At 40.9% G+C, this 17,342-nt stretch overlaps 3 protein-coding genes across 6 annotated transcripts in view; 1 reads left to right on the forward strand and 2 right to left on the reverse strand.

Moving 5' to 3' along the window:
• The window catches only part of LOC127517616 (cytosolic sulfotransferase 3), a 139,124-nt gene that overhangs the window by 114,034 nt on the left and 7,748 nt on the right, over positions 1 to 17,342 (forward strand). For all 3 annotated transcript variants that reach the window (XM_051903515.1, XM_051903512.1, XM_051903513.1), the window contains exons 2-3: positions 637 to 775; positions 11,726 to 11,854. In XM_051903515.1, coding sequence (XP_051759475.1) covers positions 637 to 775; positions 11,726 to 11,854 — 268 coding nt within the window. The remainder of the gene's footprint in view (positions 1 to 636; positions 776 to 11,725; positions 11,855 to 17,342) is intronic.
• The window catches only part of LOC127517592 (proline-rich transmembrane protein 3), a 127,160-nt gene that overhangs the window by 51,451 nt on the left and 58,367 nt on the right, over positions 1 to 17,342 (reverse strand). The window lies entirely within an intron of this gene.
• Positions 1 to 17,342, reverse strand: part of LOC127517607 (uncharacterized) — a 120,144-nt gene that overhangs the window by 13,396 nt on the left and 89,406 nt on the right. The gene's annotated exons all lie outside the window — the stretch shown is intronic.

A 17,342-nucleotide genomic window follows, 5' to 3' on the forward strand; every position in this document is an offset into this window, starting at 1 on the left:
AAAGACAGGCAAACAGGGTCAATACCAAAGAACAGGAAACCAAAATGAGCACTCAGAAATGCAGTGCTGACACATACAAGACTTCACAATGAATGACAGAATAAACCAGGCTTGTAAATGCAGAGACTAACAAGCTTATCTGAATGTAATCAAGCATGATGAGCCTGGGCAATGGATTATGGGAAATGTAGTCCTTGACTGAGTGGCAGTAGTCTGGGGTAGAGTGCCCTCTGGTGGCTATCAAGGGCACTCCAGCTGGTGATCATGACACTAACAAACAAGTACTAACAATGTAGTTAAGGTTCCCATTATTCATGCATAAATCTATATGACTCCGATCGCAGTTAAGGTTAGCTCTTCATTAATTCTTGATTAGTTCATGCATTCACTACTATTTAGTTCATGCTGAAGTAAATATTAATACATTATTGTTTATGTACCCTTATGTTACCAAGTTAGAACAATGAAATGCATGAATGTTTTTCTCCATACTTATTACTCTATTCATTGATTTTGTAACTGAAATCTTGCTTGTTAACAGGTTTTGACATTGACTGTTTATGGCCTGTGATGATTATATAATAATGTCCATACAATGAAGCTTCAGCATTAAACTGACATTTTTCAATACTACAGATGAAGCTAACTCGTAGACCTGAGTTGTTTGATTTTGAGGGTGTTTCTATGGTCCACTACTTCACTGACAACTGGGAAAAGGTGAAAAACTTTCAAGCAAGACCTGATGACATTCTAATCGCCACTTACCCCAAAGCAGGTAAGTGTACTGCATGAACCTTTACAGGTTTAAAGAAAAATAGCCAGCATGTGATGACCACTGAGCTACAGTTTTTTTGTTTTTTTGTTTTTTTAATTCAGCAAAGATGCATTAAACTGATCAAAAGTGATAGCAAAGACAATGTTACAAAAGATTCTGTTTCAAATGCTATTCTTGTTAGCTTTATATTCAAAGAATTCTGGAAAAAAATGTATCAGTTTCCATAAAAATATGAAGCACTACAAACATTTTCAACTGAGGAGAAGAAGAAGAAGAAGAAGAAGAAGAAGAAGAAGAGATACTTGAGCACCAAATCAGCATATTAGAATGATTTCTGAAGGATCATGCCATGTGACACTAGAGCCTGGAGAAATGGCTGCTGAAAATTCAGCTTTGCCTTTACAGGAATAAATTGCATTTACTATATATTACAATTAAACAGTTTAATATTTCACAATATTACTGTTTTTACTCTATTTTTGATCAAATAAGTGCACCCTTGGTGACCATGAGAGACTTCTTAAAAAAATATATATATATAAAGTTTTTATATATAATATAAAACTGTATTACTATATACTGCATGTTTGCCAAATTATTATTGCTTATATTTTTTATTAATTATTACTTTTGCACGGGCCCATGCACAATAGAATATATAACAACATAAATAATTACAACTATATAGCTGCGAGCGCATCCCTTATTCACAGACATCAAGTCAAGTCACCTTTATTTATATAGCGCTTTTTACAATGTAGATTGTGTCAAAGCAGCTTTATAACTGGTACTTTGTTTGGCTGCACAGCAGCTCTTAAAGAATAGTGTCAATGCAGGCAGATCAAAAGCACTGTTGAATATCAAAATGTCAAGTCAAGTGTCCCCAACTAAGCAAGCCAGAGGCGACAGCGGCAAGGAACCCAAACTCCATCAGGTGACATCAGGTGGCAGACAAGTGGCAAATTGGTGTTAAAATGGAGAAAAAAACCTTGGGAGAAACCAGGCTTAGTCGGGGTGCCAGTTCTCCTCTGGCCAACAGTGCTTTGTTACAATTCAGGTTGCTATCATAAGTCCAATAGGATCGCAACATTAAAAGTATTTATTTCAGTTCCATCCAATTGAGGATCGTATTCATCACGCCGGTATGGACGGTTGTTGAGGAACTGTGTCGTGGCTGTCGTGTCGATGAGGCCTTCACGGGGGATGATCTAGTTGACTCAATCTCTGCTGATACTTCAGGGCTGCGTTGTGGTCGTGTCAAGGTGCAGGTCCTTGGTCTCACCTGGATACGGCCCGGATCCGGTTGACTACGGTGAACCTCGGGATAAACAGAAAGACTAATATTAGCGTAGATGCCATTCTTCTTCTGATGTAACGAGTACATCAGGTGTTATAGGAAGTGTTCCCGGTTCCGGCTGACCTAATTTATGTAGCCTAATAGTCCTTTAACGGATTCGGAAATATAAATTGGTAATGTGTTATGTGTATGCCAGGTTAAAGAGATGCGTTTTTAGTCTAGATTTAAACTGACAGAGTGTGTCTGCTTCCCGAACAATGCTAGGAAGATTGTTCCAGAGTTTAGGTGCCAAATAGGAGAAGGATCTACCACCTGCAGTTGATTTTGATATTCTAGGTATTATCAGCTGGCCTGAATTCTGAGATCGCAATAGACGTGAAGGAGCTCGCTCAGGTACTGGGGAGCTAAACCATTTAGTGCTTTGTAAGTAATTAGCAAGATTTTAAAATCTATACGATGTTTAACAGGAAGCCAATGCAGTGTTGACAGAACTGGGCTAATATGGTCATACTTCCTGGTTCTAGTAAGAACTCTAGCTGCTGCATTTTGTACGAGCTGTAGTTTATTTATCAGGCGAGCAGAACAACCACCCAGTAGAGCGTTACAGTAATCTAGCCTTGAGGTCATGAACGCATGAACTAACTGTTCTGCATTTTTCATTGAGAGCATATGTCGTAGTTTAGATATATTTTTAAGATGGAAGAATGCGGTTTTACAGATGCTAGTAACATGGCCTTCAAATGAAAGATTGGTATCAAAGAGCACACCCAGGTTCCTAACTGACGACGAAGACTTAACAGAGCAGCCATCAAGTGTTAGACAATATTCTAGGTTATTACGTGAAGAAGTTTTTGGTCCAAAAATTAGAATCTCTGTTTTTTCTGAATTTAGTAGTAGGAAATTACTGGTCATCCAATTTTTTATATCAGCTATGCACTCCGTTAATTTTGTGAATTGGTAAGTTTCGTCAGGGCGCGAAGAAATATAGAGCTGAGTATCATCAGCGTAACAGTGAAAACTAACGCCATGCTTCCTAATGATATCTCCCAAGGGTAGCATGTACAGAGTGAACAGTAACGGTCCTAGTACTGAGCCTTGTGGTACTCCATATTGAACTTGTGATCGATATGACATGTCTTCGTTTACTACTACAAACTGATAACGGTCAGATAAGTATGATTTGAACCATAATTTTCGAGTCTATTTAAAAGAATATTGTGATCAATAGTGTCAAATGCTGCACTAAGATCCAGTAACACTAATAGAGAGATACAACCACGATCTGATGATAAGAGCAAATCATTAGTAACTCTAATGAGAGCAGTCTCAGTACTATGGTACGGTCTAAATCCTGACTGGAAATCCTCACAGATACCATTTCTTTCTAAAAAGGAACATAGCTGTGATGATACTGCCTTTTCTAGTATTTTTGACAGAAAAGTGAGATTTGAATTGTAATTGACTAATTCTCTAGGATCAAGTTGTGGTTTTTTAATAAGAGGTTTAATAATAGCCAGCTTAAAAGTTTTTGGTACGTATCCTAATGATAAAGATGAATTGACGATATTGAGAAGAGGGTCTATGACCTCTGGAAGCATTTCTTTCAATAGCTTAGTCGGTATAGGGTCTAACATACATGTTGTTGATTTTGATGATTTAACAAGTTTAGACAATTCTTCCTCTCCTAAAGCAGTAAATGAATTGAATTTTTCCTCAGGGACACTACAATGCACTATCTGACACGATACTGTAGTAGACGGTTGCATGGTTATTATTTTTTCTCTAATATTATCAATCTTGCAAGTAAAGAAGTTCATAAAGTCATTACTGCTGTGCTCTTTGGAAACATCAGAAGTTGAAGCTTTATTTCTTGTTAATTTAGCCACTGTATCAAATAAATACCTAGGGTTGTGTTTATTTTCTTCTAAGAGTTTTGAAAAATAGGCAGATCTAGCAGATTTTAAGGCCTTTCTGTACTCAATCATTCTCTCTCTCCACGAAATACGAAATACTTCTAGTTTTGATTTCTTCCAGCTGCGCTCCATTTTTCTGGCTGCTAACTTTAGGGCCCGAGTGTGGTCATTGTACCATGGCATTGGATTAATTTCCTTAATCTTTTTTAAACACAAAGGAGCAACTGAGTCTAATGTGCTGGAAAAGACAGAGGCAATAGTTTCTGTTGCAACATCGAGGTCTTCTAAGCTGTCTGGTATGCTAAGGCGATGAAAATGATCAGGAAGATTATTTATAAAGCAATCTTTAGTGGTAGAAGTGATGGTTCTACCATATTTATGGCATGGAGGCAGTTTAGCCGCCTTGACTAAATGTAGTATACACGAGTATGTCGTCACTCTGCTGCAGAATTTCAACAGCATCAATATCGATTCCATGTGACAATATTAGATCTAAAGTATGATTACGACAATGAGTGGGTCCTGACACATGTTGTCTAACACCAATAGAGTTTAGAATATCTGCAAATGCCAATCCTAATGCATCTTTTTTATTATCTACATGAATATTAAAATCACCAACAACAAGGACTTTATCTGCAGCTAGTACTAACTCTGATAGAAAGTCAGCAAATTCTTTGATAAAGTCTATATTGTGTCCTGGTGGCCTGTATACAGTAGCCAGCACAAATGTCAACTTACATAATGTTACGTAAAGTACCATAGTTTCGAAGGAATTATATTTGAAAGACTTCTGACTAATACTGTAAATATTACTATAGATTACAGCAACACCTCCCCCTTTGCCTTTCTGACGGGCATTGTGTCGATAATCATAACCTTGAGGACTAGACTCATTTAAAGTAATGTAATCGTCCGGTTTTAGCCAAGTTTCTGTCAAACACAGCACATCTAGATTATTATCTTTGATAATATCATTAACAATAAGTGATTTTGAAGAAAGGGATCTAATATTTAACAACCCGAGTTTTATCATTTGTTTAGCATTATTATCTCTATTTTTTATTTGTTGAACATCAATTAAATTTTTACCATTAAATGGGTTTGGAAGTTTTTTGTTTTTACTAATTCGGGGTACAGACACAGTCTCTATTTGAAAATATCTAGGTGTAAGAGTTTCTATGTGTTGAGAGTTATCTGAATTTTCTGACTTCTGTAACGTGAGGCAGCTAGCAGACGGTCGGTTTAGCCAGTCTGTCTGCTTTCTGACCTGGGCCCCAGTTTGTCATGTTTCAGTTCTAAGACTATGTGCCATATTACTAGAGAGAAGAGCAGCACCATCCCGGGAGGGATGAATACCATCTCTTTTTAACAGGTCAGGTCTGCCCCAAAAACTTTTCCAATTATCTATGAAACCTATATTATTTTGCGGACACCACTTAGACAGCCAGCCATTGAATGATGATAATCTGCTAACTATCTCATCACTCCGACAAACAGGAAGGGGGAATGTTTGCAGTTTGGTCAGATTTGTTAATAGCTAAAAAAGTCAAATGTACCGTGGCCGAGAGAGCTCAACGAGCTGCAACTGAAGAAAACACATAGGAAATGGCAAATAGGAAATAGGGAAAAAAAAAAAAAAAACGCCAGCAAATAAAGAAAACATCTTCATCAGTTTGACAAGACATGTGTTGCAAAAGTTCACAACACATCCAAATACAGAAACGCGCTGCAAAAGTTCACAACACGACCAAATACAAAAACTCGCTGCAAAAGTTCACAACACATCCAAATACAGAAACGCGCTGCAAAAGTTCACAACACATTCAAATACAGAAACGCGCTGCAAATAGGCCTGCTCACAAGCAGGATGTTAAAATAAAAAAAATAAAAATTAAATTAAAAAAAAAAATACAACACCTTTCTGGTGCACACCACTGAAGAGTAAACATTGAACAATAAGCGGTCCCAGCCAGGTTCGTCATTTGTTTGTGTCCCCTTAAAACATTTTCGTTGTGGTCTGTGCCAGTCCCGGAGCCAGGACAAACAATTTGGGGGGGGCTTGCATAAAAACTACTATTAATAAATTATTAATAATAATACCATTAATAATACCATTTTTTTATTAATTAACTTGATTTGATATCTCAAATCCCAGACAATTATTCACTGCAGAAAGTGAAACTAAAAACTCAGCAATGAGAGTTCTACTTCAGCACAGGGCCGTAACCACCATAGACATTGAGGGGGACAAGTCCCCCCCAATAATTAGAAATGGCCAAATCGTCGTCATCGTCGTTTCTGTATTTGGGTGCGTTGTGAACTTTTGCAGCACGTGTTGTCAAACTAATGAAGATGTTTTCTTTATTTGCTGGTGTTTTTTCTATTTGCATGTGTTTTCTTCAGTTGCAGCGCGTTGAGCTCTCTCGGCCACCGTAAAAATGAGGCATGTTACTAACGTTAACTAACGAGAGAGAGAGAGAGAGAGAGAGAGAGAGAGAGAGAGAGAGTTTTGAATTTGAAAAGCACCTTTATTAAAACAGTATTTTCAATCACAGGAAAAACTTTGCAAAAATACAAACCAAAAAATTAAACCATACAAATAAAAATAAAGAATTAAATTGGCCAACAAACCAATAAACTAAATACTACACACAGACATACAGACACTAATAATAAATAGATTATAAAAACTCCATCATTTTTAAAAGGCAAACAACAACTCACCATCTTCATCAATTATACATAAAACCTCATTTATACCCCATATATCTATGAACACTTGTACACATTTCACCAAGCTATCATAAGCATGCTCTATCCTGAGCCAAGCTGCCACAAGTCCCATAAACTTATTCAGCACATTCAACGCACCTTGTCCTATCAGTTTGTTTTTTCTAGATTTCCAGATGTCAAGTTTTGCTGTACCAGACAAAAAAATTCTGTAAAGTCAACTTATTTTTTCTACTTGCTGAATATTTTGGACCATAAATAAATGTTTCAAAGGAGAAAGCTTCACCAATTAGAGTAAACCATTGAGACAGAAGGAAAAAAAAGATCATATAATCGAGAACACTGTACAAATAAATGAAAAACCGTTGCAATTTCTGAACAAAAAGGACAGCCCACCCCTACAGAAGGATTAAGGTGCGCCACGTGTCTGTTCGTGGCTATGGCCCCATGTACAATCCTCCACTGAAGGTCGCGGTTCGTTTGTCAATTGGTCGTTTGTATAGGGACCGCCAACAGCCTCTAGGGGAACGCCCCGAATGCCCTGTTCCCTGAAAAGGCGGGAACGAGAAGCTGCGCTTAGCGCTATGGGAACATCTTTAGTCGTGACTAGCTGTGAATATGTGTAAAACAACGTCAATGAAATTGACCTATATTTATAGCCTGCATGACGTCATTGGAATGCGTCGTAGGCGAGGCTATAATTAGATGAACCGCAGGTGCATCTGCAGATATTTTGTCTGAAGAGCAGTCCTGGGACATCCCAGTGCGGCAAAGAAGTGCAGCTTCTCGTTCCCACCTTTTCAGGGAACAGGGTTACAGTGAAGTAACCCCGGACGTTCCCTTTCAAAGGCTACACTCAAAGCTGCGCTTAGTTCTATAGGAACGAGAATACCCACGCCGCCGCCCTGTGTGTCCGGACCCCCAGGTTGTGAAGTGTGTCACAAAGCGCAGAGAGTCTCAGACACTAGCTTGCGATGTTGACTCAAGGACGCAAGAGCCCGGAGTAACATGAACATCCAAACTATAAAACCTTATGAATGTGTCCAGAGAGGACCAACCTGCCGCATCACAAACATTTTGTAAGAGGGCGCCCCCCGCCAAAAACCCCCCTGGTGGAATGAGCCTGCCAATCAGAGCGTGGCAAGCTGAAAAAGCGGCCACATAAACCCTGAGAGTGGCGGGGCATGTGCCTGTTGATAATTTTCCCTGCAGAAAACCCAGAACTGTAGCAATCTGGCAGTTAACCGGATCTGCATTGTGTGCAATACACCATCTTTCAAAGACACCCCATTTGTTGGCATAACTTGATCTAGTGGAGGGAGCCCTAGCATTTAAATTGGTCTCAATAACATCAGGTGAAAGCCCTGTGTCCCTCAGTTGGTTCCTCTCAGGGGCCAAACATGAAGGTTTCCATATCTCCGTCAGGGGATGAAATATTGTCCCCTGCACCTGAGACAGAATGGCCCTCCTCTTCGGTATCACCAATGGCAAGCCGTCGAGGAGAGATATTACCTCCCAGAACCATATTCCGTTCAGCCAACGCGGCTCTATCAGTAAGAGGCAAGTCCCTTGTTGGTGAACTTTGGCTAGAACTTCTGGGAGCCTAGAAACCGGAGGAAACGCATACAGGCGCATTCTGGGCCACGTATGAGCATCACATCCAGACCCAGGGGGAGCTGGGTGACTCCGAAAGAAGTAGAGTGGACATTGCGCTGCCTGTTGGGAGGCGAAGAGGTCCATCTCTGTTTCATAAAATCTTTACCAGATTTGTTTCACTACCTCGGGTGGAGTTTCTAGTCCCCCATCGGTATGCTCTGTCTGGATAGATATCTGGGGATACAAATCGCCCTGAGGGACAGGAACTTGTCCTGAGCCCAGAGCAGAATGTGCTGCACTAGCCTGTCTAGACGTCGCAAGGGGCTACCGCAGTAATGTCCACCCGCACTAGGACATGGCAACTCCTTAACTGGTGGAGGAAGTACTTCAGGGCCAGAAATACAGCCATCAATTCGAGGCAATTGATGTGTCAATCGAGATGATGACCTCACCATATCCCTTTGGACTGGACGGCCACCTAAGACCGCTGCCCTGCCCGTACGGGAAGCGTCTTTTGTTGGCATCTTGCAACATCAAAGCATATAGAGTGGGACCCAAGGTGAAAAACCGGGGTCTGAGCCACATAGAAAGGGAAAGAAGCCGCAGCGCGTAACCCTTACCATAAACATGGATTTTAGAAAGGACACAAAGCACTCAGCGCATGCCCTTGCCCTTATTTGCCGTGGGGGAATTGCTTGGACAAAACCTCCTGGCTTTGAGCCACAACTGAAACGGTCTCATATGCAAGAGGCCCATAGGAATCACAGAGGACGCATTTTCTATGTGAAGCATTTTCTTGAGATCGATCGTGAGGAACCAATCGTGATGTTGGATTGCGACACCATCATCTTTACGGTTAACATCTTGAACTTGAGAGCTTTGATTTGTCCTTTTTGGGAACTAAGAAGTATCTGCTGTAGTAACCTGACTCTCTCTCTAGAGGGGGAAACATGCTCTATGGCCCCTTTCTTCAGAAAAGATTGCAGCTCTTGTGACAGTAAAGTCGCTTGCCCCAATGTGATGACCTAAAAAAAGACAGCGTAACGCAAAATAATGTCAAGAAACACGTCTTTCAGTAAACTGTGCATGATGGTTGCACGCGCACGCAGCGCGCCCATTGTAGTCAACTTCATTAACAAATTACTCTTATGAACCGGTTCTTTGTAAGTCAAAAGCACACAGTCAAGCCAAGTTCACTTACGAATTGTTTTTCCATTTGTTCGTGAATCGGACATTTACTGCTTCCCGGCTAACTCCAACGAAACAATAACATGAAATCAATAAGAAGATCCCGATCACAGAAAATAATAGCGGGGTTGGGTAAGAATCTAAATGTATTTTAGCTTTTCTCAATTGCTAACACATTACACGTGATTCAGTTGGCCCAATTTCCCAAACCATTCGTTCAGTTCTCAAAACAAAGACACATTTCTTAAAACGTTTAACAATGACAACATTAGGTAGCAAAACTGATGACACACCAGTCAAAATCTGAGAGAGAGCTGAAATAATCATTTACAGGGGTTTTAAACTTACACAGTACCAGTACTTTACATGAGGGAAATTTTATTCTATGTACAGTAAACTGTAGCACGCTGTACAGCCTCAATCTCGTGATTGTCAACTTTCTTTGTAGCCATTTGTTATGTGTACTGTATTTTTGCAGAACTGAGAAATGAGTGCCTAGGGACATATTGCGTCAGAAGACCAATATACTGCTATAGTACTGTAAACTGTAATGAAATTTGGCCAAATGTGCAGAGGATGCTGAATTTACTTTTACTGTAATTGACAGTATAATGTATTGTGGTGCATACCAAGTTCATACATATTTTTCTCATGCTTTAGATCAATTTACAATAGTAAAATGAAAAAAAAAATATTAAATAGATGCTGCTTTATTGGGAGAATAAAAACACTCCCAACACCTTCCCCTAACCCTACCCAATATACATTTAACATTATTAAACACTCGTTAGGCAGGTTATTTCCACTTTTAGAACATCATTTTCATTTTTATTGAAAATAAATGCCCTTCTGATGTGATACGTAATGGGAAAATAGAGAAGAGCAAGCTCGGAAAAAGGTGGATTCGAAACCGCAGCGATCGCAGCAAAAGATAGAATTGTGCACCGACACGCTACTTTTGCGCCACTGAAGACATTAAATCGTGTGTGTCTTATATTAAAATTGATATACAACAACGAGTTATGTCGAAATAATGACTTATGTTGAAATAACAAGATATGTTGAAATAACGATTTAATATCCCAAAATAACGAGATATTATGTTGAAATAACGACTTATGTCGAAATAACGACTTAATATCTCGAAATAACGAGATAATACATCATAATAACGAGATATTATGTCATAATAACGAGGTATTATGTTGAAATAATGACTTATGTCGTAATAACGACTTTTTATGTTGAAATAACAACTTAATATCTCGAAATAACGACTTAATATGTCGAAATAATGAGATAAGTTTTTCTTTTTTCTTTTCCCTCACCACCAAGTTTTCTTTTTCTTTTCTTTTTTTCCACCATGCGGTTCAGGGCTTCCGTAATATTTACTAACAGCTTGTGCCAGCGTAAACCCTCTTTTGCCCTTAAAAACTACTGTCGGGATTTACTAAAGACAGGCAGTGAAAATTAGTGCTGAAAAGGCATGGACAGTTATTTTTGCCTCTGACCTTATTACATGCATTTGTACATGCCATTATTTAATGCCCAAAAAAACACTATTTTGCGCTGCTCTTGGTAGATTGTGTTGGTCATTATTGAAATAAGATGTTGCGCCTGTGTTCTCTGTGCGTGCGCCCTGTCAGTAAATCACACGCAGAAATTTCCACTCCCATCGGGGCTTTTATGGAATTGCACTCTAACACTAATTTGCCCTGTTTAGTAAATCTGGCCCCAAAAGGATTAACAATGCAGATTTATTTTTACAGGCTTCTTTGTTCATATTTACCAAGGGTGCCAATAATTCTGACCATGACTGTAGTTAATCTGGCTATAAGTTCCAAAATTGGTTCCTCATCATATGACCCCTTTAGTATGGACTATGAAAATAGGGCTTTGGTATGGTAATACTAAATGTTTTTTCTCTCTCTCCAACTGAAAATTCCTTAAATGTTAAATTCAGAAAAAGCATTTTCAAAATAATTTTACTTTTTTATGTACAACAAAAAACTGTGTATCATCATGTGTAACCAAACATTCCAGACCTGCAACTGATCCTAATTTTATCAATTACAAGACTAAGATTTTAGACACATATTGTAATGTATAGTAGTAGTACTGATAATGTTCTAGCAGTACTACTGATATAATTTTATGTAGGCTAATTCTTATCTTGTTATCATTGTGTTTCTAAGGGTTTTCTACTCTCCCATGTTCTTCTAGGTACCACCTGGGTTTCGTATATTCTTGACCTTCTGTATTTTGGTAAGAATGCTCCAGAGCACCAGACTTCCCAGCCAATCTATATGAGAGTGCCATTTCTGGAGTCATGTTTCCAAGTGGTACCATCAGGTCAGAGAACAAAGAATAATGAGAGTTCACACTGAATTCAATAATGTGTGTGTGTTTTTTTTTTTTTTGTTGTTGTTTTTTTTTTTTAATAATTATTATTATTTATTTTTTTATCACTGTCTTATTTTATGTTCCTTTAATTCTTGCTATTCCATTTTCCACATTTTAAAGTCGTGCATCATGGATTGTTTGCCACATATTCTGCAATTTATATACTGTGGCAGATTGATTTAAATCATCTGCTTTGTACTATGCAAAGGTAAAAATTAATGGTATCTCTGCATTTCGAAAATCAGAGCTAGTTCTCTGTATTCCTTCAGAAATACATAAAGTACACATGCTGCTGCATTGACTGTAAATATACGAATCTAGCATAGATAATTTTACTATATTAACTGTGGCATTGATTAAGCATCAAGGCAAAAATATTCCCATTTTTATTTATTTTTTTGACCACTGTATTGAAAATCTAATGGACTACTTGAGCAACTTCTTCCTTGTTCTATATAGTACGAATCAGGCAATTCCAGGAAAAGCATTATATGAATTTATACTTTCCCCACTAACCTGTGGAAAATCCAGTGCTGGTCTTCTTATGAAATGGAGGGGGTTCGTTGATGTATATTAATATTAATTTGGATGGTGTCAGGGTTCTGTCACTTCTGTCTAGTTTACTTTTTGGTTTTGTGACAGAGCTCTGACACTCCCGTTCTTGTCCTGTCTTTGTGTGAGCGCACGGTCTCGAGAGTTCTCGAGCCGTGCGCTCTCTTGTCTGCGTGCCTTGTTTCATGTTGGGAGCGTGGCGTTCGGATCCCGGCACTCATGTCTAGTTTGGTTTCGGTTTTGTGTCGGGATTCGGACACTCGCGCTCCCTGTCAAGTCAAGTCAAGTCACCTTTATTTATATAGCGCTTTTTACAATGTAGATTGTGTCAAAGCAGCTTTACATTGATAACTGGTACATTATTTGGCTGCACAGCAGCTCTTAAAAGAATAGTGTCAATGCAGGCAGATCAAAGCACTGTTGAATATCAAATGTCAAGTGTCCCCAACTAAGCAAGCCAAAGGCGACAGCGGCAAGGAACCCAAACTCCATCAGGTGACATCAGGTGGCAGACAAGTGGCAAATAGGTGTTTATATGGAGAAAAAAACCTTGGGAGAAACCAGGCTTAGTCGGGGGGCCAGTTCTCCTCTGGCCAACAGTGCTTTGTTACGATTCAGGTAGCTATCATATGTCCGACAGGATCGCAACATTCAAAGTATTTATTCCAGTTCCATCCAATTGAGGATCGTATTCATCACGGCTGTTGAGGAACTGTGTCGTGGCTGTCGTGTCGATGAGGCCCTCAGAGTGGATGATCTAGTTGACTCAATCTCTGCTGATACTTCAGGGCTGCATTGTGGTCGTGTCAAGGCGCAGGTCCTTGGTCTCACCTGGATACGGCCTGAATCCGGTTGACTACGGTGAACTTCGGGATAACCAGAAAGACTAATATTAGCGTAGATGCCATTCTTCTTCTGATGTAACGAGTACATCAGGTGTTATAGGAAGTGTTCCCGGTTCCGGCTGACCTAATTTATGCAGCCTAATAATCCTTTAACAGATTTGAAAATATAAATTGGTAATGTGTTATGTGTATGCCAGGTTAAAGAAATGCGTTTTTAGTCTAGATTTAAACTGACAGAGTGTGTCTGCTTCCCGAACAATGCTAGGAAGATTGTTCCAGAGTTTAGGTGCCAAATAGGAGAAGGATCTACCGCCTGCGGTTGATTTTGATATTCTAGGTATTATCAGCTGGCCTGAATTCTGAGATCGCAATAGACGTGAAGGACTATAATGAATTAGGAGCTCGCTCAGGTACTGGGGAGCTAAACCATTTAGTGCTTTGTAAGTAATTAGCAAGATTTTAAAATCTATACGATGTTTAACAGGAAGCCAATGCAGTGTTGACAGAACTGGGCTGTTTGCTCTCCTATTTATTCTCCTTGTGTTTGCAGTCCTGTGCTGGTTCGTTGTCGTATGTTTCCCTTTTGTGTGGTCAGGTCTTGTTTTCCCCCACGGGGTAGTTTTTGTTGTGTTTTGTTTTATTTTTTATTATTAATAAAAGCCTTCTTTTCCTTGCAATTGAGTCCTCGCTCCCTTCCCTCACCAATACCTGACAGATGGGTATAAAACACAGCAGGCAGTTGGTCAGAACTGATTGAGATGGGTTTTAATATGTGGTTCTGAAACAATTGAACAAAAAGGATAAACTTATTAATATATACAGGTGTTTCACAAACATAAACATAATTGAATATTAGACAGTATTAAGTCAATATCAATAACATTAATAAATCATTGCTAAATTATATTGAGTGAGAGACTATTCTGTACATGTCCACAAGAGGGTGCTATTAGCACATGAATGCCCTTTAACAGGGCATGCGCGTGTGACAAGCAGCTGGTCACTGCAGGTTAATAATCAATAGTGCTTACATTCAACAATAATGAGATGTACAAAGTATACACAAGCATCTTACATCAACATAACGTAGAAAAACTCTAGAATACACCAAATCAAGCAGGGAATACAAGCTGTACGTGCTAACTGGCTCCTTCCATAACATGACAATAAACAGCCGATCTCTTAACAATAAACAGGAAATATGGACAATAAGCACTTACTTTACATGCACGCACACTGTAACTCAATATTAACTTGCATTCTGTGATGATAGAGCACTGATGATTGAGTTAGAATGCAGCCGCCGATCTTGTCACTCTCTCACATGCACTGCACCTGCTCACTATCTTGCTGACTAATTCGCTTCAGCGCTGATGAGGTTGAGGTTACATCAAGCGGTGTGATTGATCAGAATCATCCGGAACATCAAGACAACCTGGCCTTTAGTACAGCCGCCCCTGAATTCAGGAACTAAATTCACACATCAAACAAAAGGTCTACATCTTTTCCTAGTCATCCTCAGGTAGGGCTGGAAGCTGGATGTGACGAGCCACAACTCGTGTGTAGGTCCTACACTTGACATCCACGTTGGCTGTCCGGACTCGACCATCTGAGCCTGGAAACACCTGGGCAACTCTGCCTACTGGCCAAAGGGCATGGGGAAGTTGGGTATCAACAATCATGACCACGTCCCCGATCTCTAGTGACTTCCTCTCTGTCTTCCACTTCTGGCGTGCTTAGAGACTGGGTAAAAAGTACTTTAGGAAATGTCTCCAGAAGTGCTCTGCGAGCAGTTGGGTGTGGCGTCAACATCAGCGACTAAGGACCTTGGAATCTTGGTAGACTACCTGAGGTAAAGATGTGTCTCGGTGACCGATCAGGAAACAGTACAGGGTGATTGGGTCAGGGTCGGTGACATCCGAGGAGGTATACCCAAGGGGCTCAAACTGTCACTGAGGAAGTGTTGAGAACAGTTGTAGGTATTCTAAACACTTCCTCAGTGACAGTTTGAGCCCCGATGGTCACTCTTAGGGCTGTCTTGAATGAGTGGATCTCCCTCTCCCAGCAACCGCCAAAGTGGGGGGCGCTTGGCGGATTGTAAATGAACTTGATCTGATGACTGGCGAGGTGACTCTGTAGCTCATTTTGGAGGGCGGCAAAGGAGTCATTCAATTTACGTTCGCCACCCTTAAAGTTGGCGCCTCGGTCGCATAATAGCTCATATGGTTTCCCTCGTCGGGCTATGTACCTTCGCAGGGCCATCAGGAATGAGTCAGAGTAGATACTGGTGAGAAGGTCGAGATGTGCTGCCCTGGTAGTCATACATTTAAAGACTATGCCCCACCTCTTCTCATTACAGCGCCCAATCTTAATCAAGAAGGGGCCGAAACAGTCCATACCAGTTGAGTAGAAGGCTGGACAGAAGTATCTCTGTCTGGTGAGGGGCAGATTGGCCATGAGGGGGATTTCTGGACATCCTCTCCATTTTCTACACTCTGCACACTGACACTGGTGCTGATGGACAGCTTCACAGCCCCTTAGGATCCAGTATGTCCTTCTGATTTTGGCAAACAAACACTATTCCGGGATGATGCCGCCTTTCATCATTATCCTTGATGATTAGCTCGGTGGTTGGATGTCATGGGTCAAGGACAACTGGATGTACAGCATCCGCTTCTAGTACCTCATGATGGCGTAGATGGCCTCCTACTTAGATCAGTCCAGTAGCATGCTCAGGGGAGAGTGAAGCCAGTCTGCTTGAGGCTGACACTGGTTTTCCTGACTTCAGAAGTCTTAGCTCATCAGGAAAGGACTCGGCTTGAGCTTGGCAGAGGACTACTTGTCGGATGTCTCTTTGGAAGTCAGCACTGGAGGTGTAGGCCACCCCATGAAGCTTCTGCCCATTGGCAATCAGGGACTCTGATAGTGTGTCATAGCACTGCGGCTCAAGTGGGGGTGTAGTTGTGGTCACTAACCCAGAGAAAGCTTACAGTCTTAATTCACAGATTGGCTCTTCAAGCAGTAAGGGAGGCTGTTCGGGCCAACTATCTGGTGGCAGCTTGAGGAATACCAGTCCATGGCTCCATTGGCTCCCAGTGGAGAGGTCTTGAAGAGGCTTGCCTCGAGTGATATCGTCCGCTGGGTTGTCTGCTGATCTGGCATAGCACCAGGTGGTGGACACTGTTATCTCCTGGATATCTGCCACCTGTGTTCCTACGAACACCTTGTAACGACAAGAGTGGGAGGTCAGCCATGTGAGCACGCTGGTGGATTCTGACTAGTCTAATGGAGCGAATCAGAATCGTAAGCTCTGTAGTAAATAGCTGGGAAAGCTGAGCTCCATTGAGAGCAGCACACAGCTCTAAGCGGGGTATAGACACTTGCGGGGGGTAACGCGGGATCTGGCAGCGATAAAGGCAACTTCTACTCTACCCTCTCTGTCTTCTGTCTGCAGGTAGGCCACTGAACTGTACGCCTGCTCTGATGCATCACAGAAGATGTGGACGTCGTATCTACAGGACGGGTGATTCATCTGTGAGCTGGCGTAGCACCTGGGCAGAGATAGCTTCTCTAATCCACTCAACTCCATCTCCCACTCGGACCACAAGATAAGGAGTTCCTCAGGCAATTGTGGATCATCTCAGTCACACTTCCTGTCCCACAAGCGCTGTACCAATATCTTCGCTTGAGTTGTGTAAGGGATAATATAACCAAGGGGGTCATATTGGCTGACTAGTACATGGTAGATGTTGCGCATAGTCACAGTGGAACAGCGGCTAGCTTGATGCTTGTAACACAGGATGTCAGACTGACAGTGCCAATGCAGTCTGAGAGTAGACTCATGGACTGATCTGACATAGCACCATAGCACCTTGACAAAGCCAGAGGTCAGATCTGGACTCAGAGGGGAGGTGAGTAATCAATGACGGACAATTGCTGGCCCACTGTCAAAGCTCAAAGCCGCCGGAGGCCAGGAGTGAATAAAGTCGATCTACTAGGTCTCTGGCCTCTCAGGGGGAGTTAAGACTATGCAGACAATT

The sequence above is a fragment of the Ctenopharyngodon idella genome, chromosome 8, assembly GCF_019924925.1.
Source record: "Ctenopharyngodon idella isolate HZGC_01 chromosome 8, HZGC01, whole genome shotgun sequence".
In the NCBI taxonomy this organism is placed as follows: Eukaryota; Metazoa; Chordata; class Actinopteri; order Cypriniformes; family Xenocyprididae; genus Ctenopharyngodon; species Ctenopharyngodon idella.